Source organism: Neovison vison, chromosome 14, assembly GCF_020171115.1.
Source record: "Neovison vison isolate M4711 chromosome 14, ASM_NN_V1, whole genome shotgun sequence".
Classification (NCBI taxonomy): domain Eukaryota; kingdom Metazoa; phylum Chordata; class Mammalia; order Carnivora; family Mustelidae; genus Neogale; species Neogale vison.
In genome coordinates, this window is record NC_058104.1 from 35373599 (window position 1) to 35389303 (window position 15705).

Genomic DNA, 15705 nt, shown 5'->3' on the forward strand with positions numbered 1-15705 from the left:
GTGGGGTTGGGCCCTCCCCGGGTTGACTCTTCCTCCAGCGGGATCCGCATTTTCCCTTTGCCGAGAGCCATCCCACTTTGTGGATAGAAGCAGGAAGAGAGGCCGTGGCCCAGACATGCACATGGAGCTCCCCCCAGCACCGTGGCCCATTTGTGGCTGGTCACAGGCAGGGGGTGGGAGAAAGGGAAGGAGCAACAAAACCCACAACTCACGTTGATTTCTATGCTGGGCAGGACGCTGCAGTATTTGGCTGACACCAGCCCCTGGACTGACTTCTGATGAGTGCAGCTGGGACCCATGTATCTGGAGATTTCCATATTCAGTTTTTTTAGCCCATAATTTGCTACCCACTTGAGAATAAAGGAAAGAACTGTTATCTTGGGTAATAGAGGCTTAAATGAATGATGGTCTGATTCATCTACTAAAACCCTGTGTTTGAAATCTGTCTCGTGCTTAAAATGTGAGGTTCTTAGGTCCTCACTGGGCATCCGTGGCTTGTGGGTTCCTTCCCCTGCACTGGGGAGAGAGGCACAGGAAATACGGGGAATGGGGAACACAATTTACTGAGCATCTGCTACTTTTAAGTCTGGTGGACGTTCCTGGTTCCCCAGGATCTATTTCAAGCCTCTCCCACAAAATTCCAGTGGAAAGCCATGATTGGTCTGAAGTTCAGACTCTCAACCAATGAGGAAAACCTGAGTCTCTTTGTCTCTGCGAGAGACACAAGGATGGGCAGGATCACCGCCATCAAGCATGGCTCTGGCGTTGGCCCCATCAGAACCAAGCTCAGACATTTAAAGAATGGCTGTGGGGAGAAAGATGTTCTACCTTCAGGAGAGGAACAAGAAGGGGGATTTCTGTTGCTTGCAACCAAAAGATGGACGCCCCTAAGTGATCTACACAAAATATACTTCGATAGTCATCAATTCTATCAGAAAGGAACAACTGTCTTCATTTTTACAAATGAGGACACAGAGATGGAGTGTAGCTAAATGACTTGCCCAAGGGCATCCAGGTAGGAAGGGGCAGGCTCAGGTTTCAAACGTAGGTCTACGTTACTCTTTCCCCACCCGCCACATTACACAGTCATTGTAAGCACATTTGCCCCCACTTCCAAGTACGTCCATCTTCCTAGAAGTGGAAGGTTGGTGGAAGGAATTATTGCCTGAGGGACACGTGCTGGTGCTGAGGACCTCATACCTCTTGGCTTGAGCAAACTCTATCCTTCCTGGGCAACTGGATGGACGTGCTGACCCTTCGTATGCCCCTTCCTTGAGGGTACTTCTTGTATACGAAGCCTAGGAGAAACAGGGAGGTTATCCTGTACGCCCCCCTACACTCTTCTCCTCCTCCTCTTCCCACTTTGGCTTCCCTTTGCTTATTAATTTCTCTGTCAATCAAGTCAGCTGGAAAATTCCTTAGGGGCAATTTGCTGAAGGGTAGAAGGGAGACTGTCAGGGGAAGCAGACGGTAACTTCCGCTCTCCACACCTCAGTGAATCGTTACTAGAATTTGTACCATTTCGCAGTCATCAATGGTGGAGCCGTCGGGACCTGTGGACACTCATCTCCGCTCCCTTCTCAATTTCCCCATCAGCCTGAGACTGCAGGACCCTTCCTCTGATGGATGGGGGGTCGGTAGTGTCAAGAATTTGCATGCCCCCTTCCCCCGGGCTGGGAGACCTGAGTGGCTTGAGCGTAGGCACTGCTGCCCATGTCCTGGGACAGCTGGAGAGGGTCTCCCTCCCATGGGGCCTGCTGACCCTACAGTTCCTACAGGGCGACAGAGCTGTTCAGACGTTTGTGTAGTCTCCAACTCACCCACGTTATTCCCCGATTCTGTATAAAAAAGGGAGAGAGAGGTCTCTGCTTCCCTCCACGTGGTCTTCCTCCTCCGCTTTGCAGGACCTTCTCTCACGGGCCGGGCTGCAGCTAGGGGACAAGAGGCCTATCGGCTGGAGCAGTCTCGTGGGGTCACGTGGTGACGCTGTCCAGCTTTGTCTTAGAGACCTGTCGATTCCAGCTCTGCTGTGCCCTCGAAACTGGGCGCCAAGATGGCTTTGAGGTCCTGTGGGATGACCCCAAGCCTTCTGGCCTCCCCTGGAGCAGCCTTAGCTGGAGTGGTCATTTACCCAACACCGATGTATCCCAGGCGGGGAGCTAAGAGCTTTCCGGACCCCTGCCTCATTTTAGCTTCCCCGGGCCCCAGGTTACAGACGAGGTAAGAGGGGCTCAGAGTCCACCAGGGCAGAGCCAAGATTCTACCCAGGTCTTGCTGACTCCACCGCTCTGCTCGGGACCATTCTGCCAGGCCTCTGACCTTGGAAATAAGATACATGACCTTGGTGCTATGAGCTGAATACTTTAGGAAGCATACTGATGCCGGTCACGACCAGCCGGCCCTGGTCATTATCCACAGCCCCTCTGGGCCTACATGTCTTTATCAGTAAAACAGGGAATAGAGAGATGAGCTGTCCCACGGGAGGAACTGTTGTAAGCTTTCGATGGGACAATCTTAGCGGAAGGGCTGGCCCATGGTCAAGACTCAGGATCATCCATCACATCAGTGACTCCTAACTCATTCCTCCTCCACAGGGCCTGCTGCCCCGCCCCCCACCAACCAGGAGCTCAGGGGCCGCCGGGCCTCACCTGCTGGGATGCCTGCTCTGCCGCTGGGGGGCCGCCAAGTCAGAGTGTGCAGGGGGGAGCTCTTCTCTCTGTCGGGGTCATCTTTAAGGCTCTAGAAAACAGGTGATCTTTCCCGTCAGTGGCCTGGTCTCCGGGACAGGCCCAGACCATGTGTACCTTACTCCCATCCCAGGGGCTGCGTGTCCAGGAGGCTCTGTCCACACAGGCACTGTCCTCATTCAAAGAACTCACCAGGTTCCAGGAGCCAGCCCAGAGACCTCGCCTTCTCCAGACTTCCCAAATTCTGGGATGAAACCCCAGTCTCAACCTGGGAAGGGAGGGGCTGCTGGGAGCAGAATCTCAAACATGTTGGTCCCATCTCCTGTGGCAGATGTACAGGAGGACTGCGGGTTTTGAGGTTAAAAAAAAAAAAAAGTGTAGGGGCGCATGGGTGGCTCAGAGGGTTAAAGCCTCTGCCTTCAGCTCAGGTCATGATCCCAGGGTCCTGGGATCGAGCCCCGCATCGGGCTCTCTGCTCCGCAGGGAGCTTGCTTCCTCCCCTCTCTCTCTCTGCCTGCCTCTCTGCCTACTTGTGATCTCTCTCTCTCTCTGTCAAATAAATAAAATCTTTAAAAAAAAAAATCATTGGGGCACCTGGGTGGCTCAGTGGGTTAAGCCGCTGCCTTCGGCTCAGGTCATGATCTCAGGGTCCTGGGATCGAGTCCCGCATCGGGCTCTCTGCTCAGCAGGGAGCCTGCTTCCTCCTCTCTCTGCCTGCCTCTCTGCCTACTTGTGATTTCTCTCTGTCAAATAAATAAATAAAATCTTTAAAAAAATAAAAAATCATTGCTTTAAAAAAAAAGTGTATGCATGTGGGAGGGTGTGTATGTGTATTCATGCGCATGTGTGTGTGTACGTGTATGTGTTTAATAACAGCAAGGGAGGCATGCTAGGATGGCCGTGGGATTTGCCAGAATTTTCTTCAGTTACCTGCCCTTCTTCCCGCTGGACCGGGATTTCGGGGCCTCCAGCATAATAAATAAGCACTCAGGTAAGTTCTGTGGCCTCCTGGGCACGTCCGTTCTAAGGGGAGGAGTTCTTCCTCCCTGGGCACAAGGGGAAAGTGATGATGGTTGAACAAAATCACCTGGGGCCCTGGACCAGCTCACATGGCTGGGCGAGCTGCTGTGGAAAAGGCCTGATTGCTGCCGCTCTGAGGGAGCCCCCAGCCCTGTTTCCAGGAGGCTTTTTGGAGGCCTTGGTATGGCCTGAGCCTCTTCTCGCTGAACCAGCTCAGGAGGCAGCCCCCAAGACTCTTGGGTTTATCCCAGAATTTGCCTCAGGGCTGGCTCCTGGGACCTGGAAGAGTTCTTTGAATGAGATGGCAGTAAGCTACACGGGATCCGAACGAATTCCCTCTTCCTGCAAGCGCACTGTGTTCACAAGGACCTGTGGGTCAGTGACGTGCTGAAGGGCTCCGGATATCTGCCTGTCGGCTTCCAAGCACTGGAGTCGGGGTCCTCTGAGGTCCCTCTGATTTCTGCAGTGCGGTGGACATTTTACGCAGGACAGATGTGACAGGCTGCGATGGGAATAAGGCCCGAGCAGGCACGGGCCCACCCTCAGGGTCCTACGAGGCCCTGCCAAGCCTCGTTCCTGCCAAGCAGGAACCCATTACATAGCCTTTGCCCCCGAGACCCCCTTCTGGATAAGCCCTCCTGCCTTACAGCTGTCAGATGTCTCAGTGGGTGCCAATTCCATGGAGTCCCCACTACCGGCTAGGGAGCAAAGCTGAGACAGCCAGGCAGAGTCAAAGGTAGATGGCGAGGAGGCCAGAGATGCCCCCAGGGCCGAGAAGCAGGTCCCCCAGAGGAGCTTCTCCCCCATAAGGTCAGGGCTGGAGGTACTCTGGGGACGCTCACCCCCGAACACCCTGCCTCCACCCATGCTGGGCCTGGGGTTTGGGGGCCAAAATTTCAGAATTTCAAAATCTAGGAAAGACCAGGAGACAAGGTGGCAACAAAGTCCTCTGTGTGTAATTAGGGAGGGGAGTCAAACCATTCTGGCCACTGAGGCAGCGGCGGGTTTGGAGGAAAAGACTTTCTTGGGCTGACTTCTTTGCTTGAATAACTTTGGCTTTTCCTTCAGGAGAACTGCGCTTTCCAGTTCTTTTCCAGACTGTTTCTTCAGGGAAGACACCAGTAAGGCACACTGCACGGGGAGATTGGGAGGGTTAGCAGCACCCCGCCATGGTGTGCCTCCAAGCAGGTGACACCCCTCCATACACAACCCCCCCACACACATACAAACACAGCAGGAGAGACTGGGTCCACTGGGGCCTCTGGACTCCTCTTTCTTTCTTTCTTTTTTAAAGGTTTATTTATTTATTTATTTATTTATTTGACAGACAGAGATCACAAGTAGGCAGAGAGGCAGGCAGAGCGGGGTGGGGGATGGTGGTGAAGCAGGCTCCCCGCCAAACGGGGAGCCCGATGTGGGGCTCGATTCCAGAACTCTGGGATCATGACCTGAGCCGAAGGCAGAGGCTTTAACCCACTGAGCCACTCAGGGACCCCTCGACTCCTTTCTATCCCTAGAATGTCTCCTGGGGCTGAGAGCACTAGGGATCAATCCTATTAATAATAAGCCCCATGTATTATTGGGACGTCTCAAGCACTGAGCTAGTGAATTCCCGGGGGTCTCAAACCCTCTTGCCAACAAGGCATGCCAACTCTGCTTTTAGGGCAAGGGCTATCTTAGCCCCATTTTACAGACGAGGAACTCAAAGCTCCATGAGTTTAAGGGACGTGCCCAAGGCCACACTACTCATATGTAAAGGACCTTCCAATCAAACCCAGGTGTGTCTGGTTCCAAGACAGCTTTCCCTACTCAGACCCATCGGCTCCCCACATACCCCGGGGCCGATGTTGGCAGAATAACGTTTAACACTTGGTGCCTTTTGCCAACACGTTTCTCTACTGCCTGAAAGCGGCCCCAGGGCCTCTCCAAGCAAATGAAGTTTGTATGTTGAATGGAAATCACGTCCTAGGAAGGGTGGGTTGAATCGCTACTGCCCACTAACACTTTATAAATGTTTGTCGGATGAGGGAACAGACTCAGGTGCACTTGAGAAGGGTAAAAAAAAAAAAAAAGCCCCAAAGAAGCGTCCCTCCAGGGAGGGCAGCTGGGGCATGGCTGGGGAGCCACAGAGGAGCCACGGAGGCCGTGGAGGGAGTGAACCCGAAGCTACGGCCCTGCCCTCCCAGGGGCTCACGCTGTGGCAGGGGGATGTCGCCCTGCAGTTGGCAGCAATGAAAATGCCAAGTCAGGCCGAGTCTCCTCCACGGGCTCTTCCTCCCTCTCCACCTTGACCGTGACCCCCTTCATGCTATGGGTCTACCCCCATGGCTTGAACTGCTCCACAACCACCTCCAGCCCCTAACGTTTCCCCCTGTCTTAAGGACCCCCACTGGTCAGCTCCCAAGCCTCATAGACTCCCCTTTGTCCCAGGCCCCCCCTGCCGGATCCCGACAGGATCCTCTCTTGTCATCTCTCTCTCTCGGTCAATGGCAGCTCCGTCTACCAGGTCTCCCAGCAAGGAGCTTGGGAGTTAACTCCAGAATTCTTCCTCCCTCCTCTTCCTCTTCCTTCCCATGCTTTCCATCGCCATAAATTTGGTCAATGCTCCCTTCAATGCTCTCATGTCCCTCTGTCCCTCTCCTCATCCCTGTTCTCATGGCTCCTGACACAACCTGGTCCTTTCTACCCCTCTCATCTCGACAGCATTCTCTGAGGGAGTAACATTTTCGTGAGTCTTCAGTGATAAAGAACCACCTATGGGCAACCTGGGAGGGGACGGCAGGCGCAGAAGCCCCGAGTTGAGGAATGAGTTTGGGAATGAGCTTCCACATTCAAGGACCTCCAAGGAGGCAAGGATGCTAGCACACAGACCTTAACCATGGACTTGTAGGAAACTCCCATGCTTCACCCAAAGGCTTGGTGTCGGTGGATCGAGACATGGGGAGGGAAGCAGACAGGGGATGAGTCGTGTCCCCCAGAAAAATGTGTGGTAGTCCAAAACCCCTGTGCCTGTGAATGTGACCTTCCTTGGAAACGGGGTCTTTGTAAATGAAGATTAAGTTAATGAGGTTATACTGGAGAAGGGTGTGCCCTTAATCCAAAAGGATTGGGATCCCTGCAGGAGAAGAGATGCAGACACACACAGGGGAGTGGAGCCCGTTGAAGGTGGAGGCAGAGGGGCGCCTGGGTGGCTCAGTGGGTTAAAGCTTCTGCCTTCGGCTCAGGTCATGATCTCAGGGTCCTGGGATCCAGCCCTACATTGGGCTCTCTGCTCAGCAGGGAGCCTGCTTCCCCCCTCTCTCTGCCTGCCTCTTTGCCTACTTGTGATCTCTCTCTCTTTGTCAAACAAAAAAAGGTGGAGGCAGAACTGGGAGCTGTGTTGCCACCGCTAAGGTATGCCAAGGATTGCTGGTGACAAGGACTCTGTCCTTGACTAAACTTGAGTTGGTCTCCTCCGAGCGCTCTTCTTGACTCAGCCTTGACTTGGGCCTACTAAACCAAGTTTTAGCAAAGGATCCCGTTAAGCCTGTTTGGCAAGAATCCCCCTACCCTTAATATCTAATTAAGTTCCTCTTAGTAAATTTCTGTCCACTGACCCTTTTGCTATATTGGCTATAAATCCTTAGCAATCTTGGCTGTATTCAGAGCTGAGTTCCATCTCTCTCCTCTACTGTAGTGGTCTCAGATAAAGTCTCCCTTCCTAGTTTTAACAAGCATCCAGTGCAATTTTTTTTTAATTAATTAAAAAAAATTTGGGGGGCACCTGGGTGGCTCAGTGGGTTAAGCCGCTGCCTTCAGCTCAGGTCATGATCTCGGGGTCCCGGGATCGAGTCCCACATCGGGCTCTCTGCTCAGCAGGGAGCCTCCTTCCTCCTCTCTCTCTCTCTCTGCGCCTGCCTCTCTCTGCCTACTTGTGATCTTTGTCTGTCAAATAAATAAATAAAAATCTTAAAAAAATTTTTTTTTATAAACATATAATGTATTTTTATCCCCAGGGGTACAGATCTGTGAATCGCCAGGTTTACACACTTCACAGCACTCACCATAGCGCATACCCTCCCCCATGTCCATAACCCCACCACCCTCTCCCTCCCTCCCTCCCTCCCCCCAGCAACCCTCAGTTTGTTTTGTGAGATTAAGAGTCACTTATGGGTTGTCTCCCTCCCGATCCCATCTTGTTTCATTTATTCTTTTCTTACCCCCCAAACCCAGTGCAATTTTTTAAAACACCAGCCAGCACCAGAAGCTTGAAAGGGCTAAGGAGGGATTCTCCCCAGAGCCCTCAGAGGGAGCACGGCCTCTCTGACACCTTGAGTTTAGACTTCTGGCATCCGAAACTGAGAGGACAGATCTCTCTTGCTTTAAGCTGCCTGGTTTGTGGTCCTTTATACGGCCGCCCCAAGACACTACTAGAGAAGGGCAGTCATTTGCCCCACATCTAAGGCCTACCTTTTGGGAGTAGTTGAAAGCCTTTTCCATCTCAGACATGATGGCATTGATGTCATCGCTTTCGTAAATACCTAGACACGAAGCACACCGTGAGCCTGGAGAAGGCGTGTAGATCCCAGCAAGCATCCACATCTGTACACAGCAGATGTGTGGAGGTGACCTGAGCTGATCAGCCCTACCCCCACGCCATCCGGTGGTGGAGGGGACGGGCGGGTATAGCGCCGCTCCCAGGAGGGGCGCTGGCCCAGCCAACCTCTCACCCAGAGGAAGGATGAATTCAGAGCAATGGTCCTGCTATTCCAGTGAATAAAAATACCCACCTTTGTGTTATTTGAAGTATCTACTGTCTGTAGGGAATACTGCCTTCTTATTTGAGAGGGACTGGACTGCAATGGCTAAGAAGACAGCTTCTGAAGTTGGCCTGCCTGTGTTCAACTCCTGGTTCCACCTCTTACTACCTGTGTGTTTTGGGCTCTTTGTCTCGGCTTTCTCATCTGTAATATGGGGATAATAGTAACCCACTTCATAGGGTTATCGTGAGGAACGAATAACAATATATGTAACACACTTGGAACCATGTCTGGCATGTGATAACTGTTCTAGACAGTGTGCTATTATTAGTAATAGTCACCAACGATAACTTGAATGTGTATGTCTAGCACTTGCCACGGGGAGAGCGGGGTAACAGGAGCCGCAGAGTTCCGGCCCCAGCTATGCCACTAATTTTATAAGCACAGGTAACTCATGTCCCTGGGAGTCATTTCTTCATTTGTAAATCAGAGAGGGTGGAATGTACTAGTGTGTCCTGAACCTCAGTCTCTGTTGTATCCTAACAACGTAGGGGAACTTCACCATTTCCCCTTACCTGCATACCACCTAAACCATTATCTCCTTTATATATATTTTACCAAGTTACTTAAAAGCATATGTATTATTGACGTATGTTAGTTTCAGGGTACCACATAACGACTGGACTTTTGCATATACTGTGAAATGATCACTATAAGGTCTATCTAACATTTTTTTGACTTTTTTTTAAAGATTTTTAACTTATTTACTTGACAGACAGAGATCACAAGTAGGCAGAGAGGCAGGCAGAGAGAGAGAGGAGGAAGCAAGCTTCCTGCCAAGCAGAGAGCCTGACTCGGGGCTTGATCCCAGGACCCTGGGATCATGACCTGAGCTGAAGTCAGAGGCTTAACCCACTGAGTCACCCAGGCGCCCCTCTACCTAACATATTTAAAAGTATATTTTAAAAAAGAAAACTTAAGGGGGACTGGGTGGCTCAGTGGACTAAGCATCTGATTTCTTTTTTTTTTTAAGATTTTATTTATTTATTTGACACAGAGAGAGAGAGATCACAAGCAGGCAGAGAGGCAGGTAGAGAGAGAAGGGGGGAGCAGGCTCCCCGCCAAGCAGTGAGCCCGATGCGGGGCTCAATCCCAGGACCCTGAGATCATGACCTGAGCTGAAGGCAGAGGCCCAACCCACTGAGCCACCCAGGCGCCCCGAAGCATCTGATTCTTGATTTAAGTTCAGGTCTTGACCTCAGGGTCATGAGTTCAAGCCTTGCATTGGGCTCTACTCTAGGCATGAGCTTACTTTAAAAAATAAATAAATAAAAATTTGTAAAAATAATAAATATATTTTAAAAAGGAAAAAGAAAATTCATGTCACTTCTTTTTTTTTTTTTTTAAAGATTTTATTTATTCATTTGACAGACAGAGATCACAAGCAGGCAAAGAGGCAGGCAGAGAGAGAGGAGGAAGCAGGCTCCCTGCTGAGCAGAGAGCCCGATGCGGGACTCGATCCCAGGACCCTGAGATCATGACCTGAGCCGAAGGCAGCAGCTTAACCACTGAGCCACCCAGGCGCCCCTTCATGTCACTTCTGACCATAGAGAGTTAGTGCCTTTTTTTTTTTAAACTTCTATTTATTTTTAAGTAGGCTCTAGGTCCAATGTGGGGCTTGAACTCATGACCCTAAAATCAAGGGTCACATGCTCTACTGAGTCAGGCAGGCCCCCCCCCATAAAGTTAAACTTTTTTTTTTTTTAAAGATATATTTATTATTTGAGAGGAGAAAGAGAGAGAGAGTGTGAGGGACAGTGGAAGAGGGGCAGAGGGAGAGAGAGAACCTCTGTGCATGGCTCAGTCTCACAACCCTGAGATCATGACCTGAGCTGAAACCAACAGTCAGTTGCACAAGTGACTGAGACACCCAGGTGCCCCAAAGTTAGCACTTTTTTTTTTTTAAGATTTTATTTATTTATTTGAGAGAGAGGCAGTGAGTGAGAGCATGAGTGAGGAGAAGGTCAGAGGGAGAAGCAGACACCCGTGGAGCTGGGAGCCTGATGCGGGACTCAATCCCGGGACACCAGGATCATGACCTGAGCCGAAGGCAGTCGCCCAACCAACTGAGCCACCCGGGCATCCCAAGTTAGCACTTTTTAATGAAATGTTAAAATAAGCAAATAACTACTTAGGGGAGAAAAAAAAAAAACCAACAACCTTTTTCTCTATTCTCTTAGATTTCTCCAGCTGGGCAAATAAAACTGACAAAGACATTAACAAGGGAAAAACAGAATATATTAACCTGGGCAGCATGCACACAGGCAGGAGAAACTCAGTAATTCAGAAGGTATGATTAGAAGTTGGGGCCTATGTGGTGTCTTAGCCAAGGACAGCTTGGGGCACCAGGGTGGCTCAGCTGGTTAGGCATCTGCATTCAGCTCAGGGTCCTGAGCTGAATTCAGCTTGAGTCCTGCATCAGGCTCCCTGCTCAGTGGGGAGTCTGCTTCTCCCTCTACCCTTCCTCCCTTACCGTGGTCTCTCTCTCTTTCAAATAAATAAAATCTTTAAAAAACAACAACAACAAGGGTCACCTGAGTGGCTCAGTGGGTCAAAGCCTCTGCCTTCGGCTCAGGTCATGAAACCAGGGTCCTGGGATCAAGCCCCGCATCGGGCTCTCTGCTCAGCAGGGAGCCTGCTTCCTCCTCTCTCTCTGCCTGCCTCTCTGCCTACTTGTGATCTCTGTCAAATAAATAAATAAAATCTTTAAATAAATAAGTAAATAAATAAAATAAAATAAAGTAGGTTTACTTTTTTTTTTTTTACTTTTTTTTTTTTACTTTAAAAAATTGTGGTAAAATATTCTTAACCTAAAATGTACCGTTTGAACCCCCCCCTTTTGTTTTTGAAGATTTATTTATTTATTTGAGAGAGAGAGAGAGAGAGCACGAGCCCGAGGGGCAGAGGGGGAGGGAGAGAGAATCTCACGCTGACCCTGTGCTAAGCATGGAGCCCAAGGCGCAGCTTGATCTCACAACCCTGAGATCAGGACTTGAGCAGGAACCTAGAGTGAAATGTTTAACCGACGGTGCGACCCAGGCGGCCCCCATTTGAACCATGTTTGAAGTGTGCAATTCAGTGCCACTAAGTACTGTCACATCATTGTGTGGCCCTCACCACCACTTGTCTCCGGAATGGGAACTCTGGAGATTTCCGAGTGGGGTTTTTCCCATGCCCCTCGTCTGGAACACATCCACAGCCCAGGGAACTATGGTGGTACCTTCTGGAAGGATGGAGGTCGGGGGGCCTCCCTACCCTCACGCACCTGTGTCTCCAAACCAGTGGAAGCGTCCAGCAGTAGCCTGGGTGACCTCCCGGTAGGCGGCGGCTGTGTCAGTGCGGCTGGCATAGTGGGCCGGGGGCGTGAGGTCCATCTGAGGCTCGCCCACGTAGAAGAGACACACGTTCAGCTGGAGGTCGCAGCCCCCACAGGCCTCAACCATGTAGGCGCTCAGCAGGGGCTGTGGGGGGAGAGAGGGCAGGAGGGCTCCCGTGGCTGAGGGCTCTCAGGTCCTTGGAGCCTAATCCTCTTTCCTCGGGTCCTGTGGGCTGTTCTAATATGTGGTGCCGAGGAAAGAAAGGTATCTGGGGTTGGACAATTAATAGGGCATGGCTGGGGAGCGGACCCGAGAACCTTCCAGAAGCATGGACATCTCCCAGGAGCTTTCGAGGAAGGCAGACTCTCAGGTCCCAGGCCAGGCCTTCCAAACGGGATCTGCATCTTAAAAACAACCCCAGGTAGCCCTTCTGCACATTGACGTCTAGTTTGGAGAATCAGGCTGGAGAAATCTATTGCTAGGCATCCACCGAGGGGAAGATTCGGGGTCTCAAAGGATGCCCAGGACAAGGCCTACTCACCATGTCCTGGTCAGGGATGCCCCCCGTGAAGAGGTAGATGCCCTGGGACTGGTATTTGTCTTTGTCCTTGAAGTCCACTTCCACAGCCTTCCGCAGGGCGCTGAGGACATTCCGGCTTCCCTGACACTGCAGGCTCAGTGCCCACCTGGGAGGCAAGGCGGGCCAACTGAGGGAGGCCAACTGAGGGGGCCAGCTAAAGGAGGCCAGCTGAGGAGGCCAGCTGAGGGGGGCCAGCTGAGGGAGGCCAGCTGAGGGGGGCCAGCTGAGGGAGGCCAGCTGAGGGGGGCCAGCTGAGGGGGGCCAGCTGAGGGAGGCCAGCGGAGGGGGGCCAGCTGAGGGAGGCCAGCTGAGGGGGGCCAGCTGAGGAGGCCAGCTGAGGGGGGCCAGCTGAGGGAGGCCAGCTGAGGGAGGCCAGCTGAGGGGGGCCAGCTGAGGGAGGCCAGCTGAGGGGGGCCAGCTGAGGGGGGCCAGCTGAGGGAGGCCAGCTGAGGGAGGCCAGCTGAGGAGGCCAGCTGAGGGGGGCCAGCTGAGGGGGGCCAGCTGAGGGAGGCCAGCTGAAGGAGGACAGCTGAGGGAGGCCTGCCCAAGGCCCCAGAGGGGGAGGGTGGGGATTCTGCCAGAGAGAGGGACAGAGCAAATGGCACAACAGAGGCTGCCCTCAGACACAGCAGGAAGAGTCTCAGACAGTCACCTACCGCCAGGCGCTTTGTAGGTTTTCATGGCTCACGGCAACCATCTCAGGCCTCCAGCTTTCAATTGTACTTCCAAATCTTGGGAGGGAAGGAAAGAGGACGTGTTCTTAAGGGAGAGATATATCCATGCTACACCCCAGGTTTTTGGGGTCCCCGGGCTGTTAGGGGGACAAAATTCTGATTACACCCCAAAATGTTAGGATGTCACAGGGCTGGGCCAGCCACAAGATTTTCTTGCTAGTCATGATGTGTCACAGTATACTTGCAGTGCGAACAGAGCTGGGGGTCTCAAGACTCAGAGCCAGGAACAGCTCTGGCCAGATTTCTGACTTCCCCACCCCTCGAAGGAGGGAGTCATTGGCCCATTTTAAATTCCCCTAGAACTGGGGCGCCTGGGTGGCTCAGTGGGTTAAGCCGCTGCCTTCGGCTCAGGTCATGATCTCAGGGTCCTGGGATCGAGTCCCGCATCGGGCTCTCTGCTCAGCAGGGAGCCTGCTTCCTCCTCTCTCTCTCTCTGCCTGCCTCTCTGCCTACTTGTGATCTCTCTCTGTCAAATAAATAAATAAAATCTTTAAAAAAAAATAAAAATAAAAATAAATTCCCCTAGAACTGATTTAGCTGCACAACTCAGTTTTTTTTTTTACTCTGTCTGTACTATAGTTTTTTGTTTGTTTGTTTTTTAAGACTTTACATATTTATTTGAGAGCGAGCATGCACACGAGCCAGGGAAGGCAAAGAGAACAGGGAGAGGGAGAAGCAGATCACTGCTGAGCAGGGAGCCCGACATGGGGCTCGATCCCAGGACCCTGAGATCATGACCTGAGCTAAAGTCAGATGCTTAACTGACTGAGCCACCTAGGTGCCCCTACAGTTTTTAATTAATTAAAAAACAAAAACAAAAACAAAAAACCCCACATCATCTCATTTCCCTATGAGATAGAATTTAAATCCTTGAAAAGAGGACTGATCCTCTTTATCACAGAAAGGGTGTTCCCTCTCTGGCTCAAGATGAATTCGTCCACCTGGCCTTCTGAGACTCTGCCCACAGATACCTCCTTCCCCCTGCTCTCTACTCCCCTCTACCCCACTGTCTCTGCACATGTTAAAGTCTGTCCATTCTTTTTTTTTTTTTTTAAGATTTTATTTATTTATTTGACAGACAGAGATCACAAGTAGGCAGAGAGAGAGAGAGAGGAGGAAGCAGGCTCTCTGCGGAGCAGATGCGGGACTTGATCCCAGGACCCTGGGATCATGACCTGAGCTGAAGGCAGAGGCTTTAACACACTGAACCACCCCGGCGCCCAAGTCTGTCCATTCTTAAAAATAACTTCCTCTTTCTCCCAGGGTCCACTCCATTAGCCACTTCTCTTTCCCGGGTCCAGACCAGCTCCCTGGAAAACAATGTCCCACCATCTCCTCAGCTTCTTCTTCCTCCGAGACTCACGTCAGTCAAGCACCTGGTAGGTTCTCTGGCAAATATTAACAATGACCTCCTTCCCCCTCTCATGAAAATATCTACTGTAGTTGGATAATAAATCTTCTACTACAGTTTGATAAAAATTCTAACAACATCTGGAGGGTAAAAATTCCTCCAATTTTATTCCCCAGAAAAAGTTCTGTTAACTTTATATTCTTTTGGATTAAAAAAAAAAAAATAGAAAGTATAGGGGCAACTGGGCCATTGGTAGAGCATCACATTATCACCAGCACTGGGCAGTGTTGTTATTTTGAAACTTTTAAATATTCGGTTGCCAAACTGAATTGCCAAAAAAAAGAGAAATTATATATCATTGTTTTGTTATCAGTGAACTCTACTGCTAAATTTAGTGGATTCCTTTGTTCGTCCCCTTCTGCTTTGCTTCTGCAGGATCAGACTCTGTTCCTCTCTGAGCTGTGGCTTCTTGTACCATCCTCTCCTCGTTCTCCTCCCCATCTCTGGCTGCTCTGCTCTCTCTGTTCCTTTGGTGTTTCCCTTCCTCTGCCCACCCTTGCCAGTTCTGCCTTCGGATGTCCTCTCCTCCCTTCCCATCTCCACAGGTACGCTTCATGCCGTTCTCAACCACACAACCAGAATGTCGGTGGCTCCGAAACTTGTATTTCCTGACAGGAATTCCTCACTGGGCTCCCTACGGCTCTAGAAACTCTGTGCTCGGGGCGCCTGGGTGGCTCAGTGGGTTAAGCCGCTGCCTTCGGCTCAGGTCATGATCTCAGGGTCCTGGGATCGAGTCCCGCATCGGGCTCTCTGCTCAGCAGGGAGCCTGCTTCCCTCTCTCTCTCTCTCTCTGCCTGCCTCTCCATCTACTTGTGATTTCTCTCTGTCAAATAAATAAATAAAATCTTTAAAAAAAAAAAAAAAGAAACTCTGTGCTCAGTGGGGAGTCCGCTTGAGATTCTCTCTCCCTCTCCTTTCATGCCTCCCCACTCATACTCTCTCAAATAAATAAATAAAATTTTTTAAAGTTTTTATTTATTTATTTGAGAGAGAGAGAGAGCGAGCGCACAGCACAGCACAATCTGGGAAGAGAGACGGAGGGAGAGAGAGAGGAAGAAGCAAGCCCCCCACTGAGCAGGGAGCCCAATGTGGAGCTTGATCCCAGGACCCTGGGATCATGACCTGAGCTGAAGGCAGACACTCAATCGACTGAGCTA

At 51.2% G+C, this 15705-nt stretch overlaps 1 protein-coding gene across 1 annotated transcript in view; it reads right to left on the bottom strand.

Moving 5' to 3' along the window:
• Positions 1 to 15705, bottom strand: part of VWA3A (von Willebrand factor A domain containing 3A) — a 59587-nt gene that overhangs the window by 10047 nt on the left and 33835 nt on the right. The window contains exons 18-26 of the mRNA XM_044233541.1: positions 13060 to 13134; positions 12365 to 12509; positions 11772 to 11967; positions 8157 to 8227; positions 4686 to 4838; positions 2649 to 2739; positions 1821 to 1931; positions 1201 to 1298; positions 213 to 350 (exon numbers count right to left, since the gene is read on the bottom strand). Coding sequence (XP_044089476.1) covers positions 213 to 350; positions 1201 to 1298; positions 1821 to 1931; positions 2649 to 2739; positions 4686 to 4838; positions 8157 to 8227; positions 11772 to 11967; positions 12365 to 12509; positions 13060 to 13134 — 1078 coding nt within the window. The remainder of the gene's footprint in view (positions 1 to 212; positions 351 to 1200; positions 1299 to 1820; positions 1932 to 2648; positions 2740 to 4685; positions 4839 to 8156; positions 8228 to 11771; positions 11968 to 12364; positions 12510 to 13059; positions 13135 to 15705) is intronic.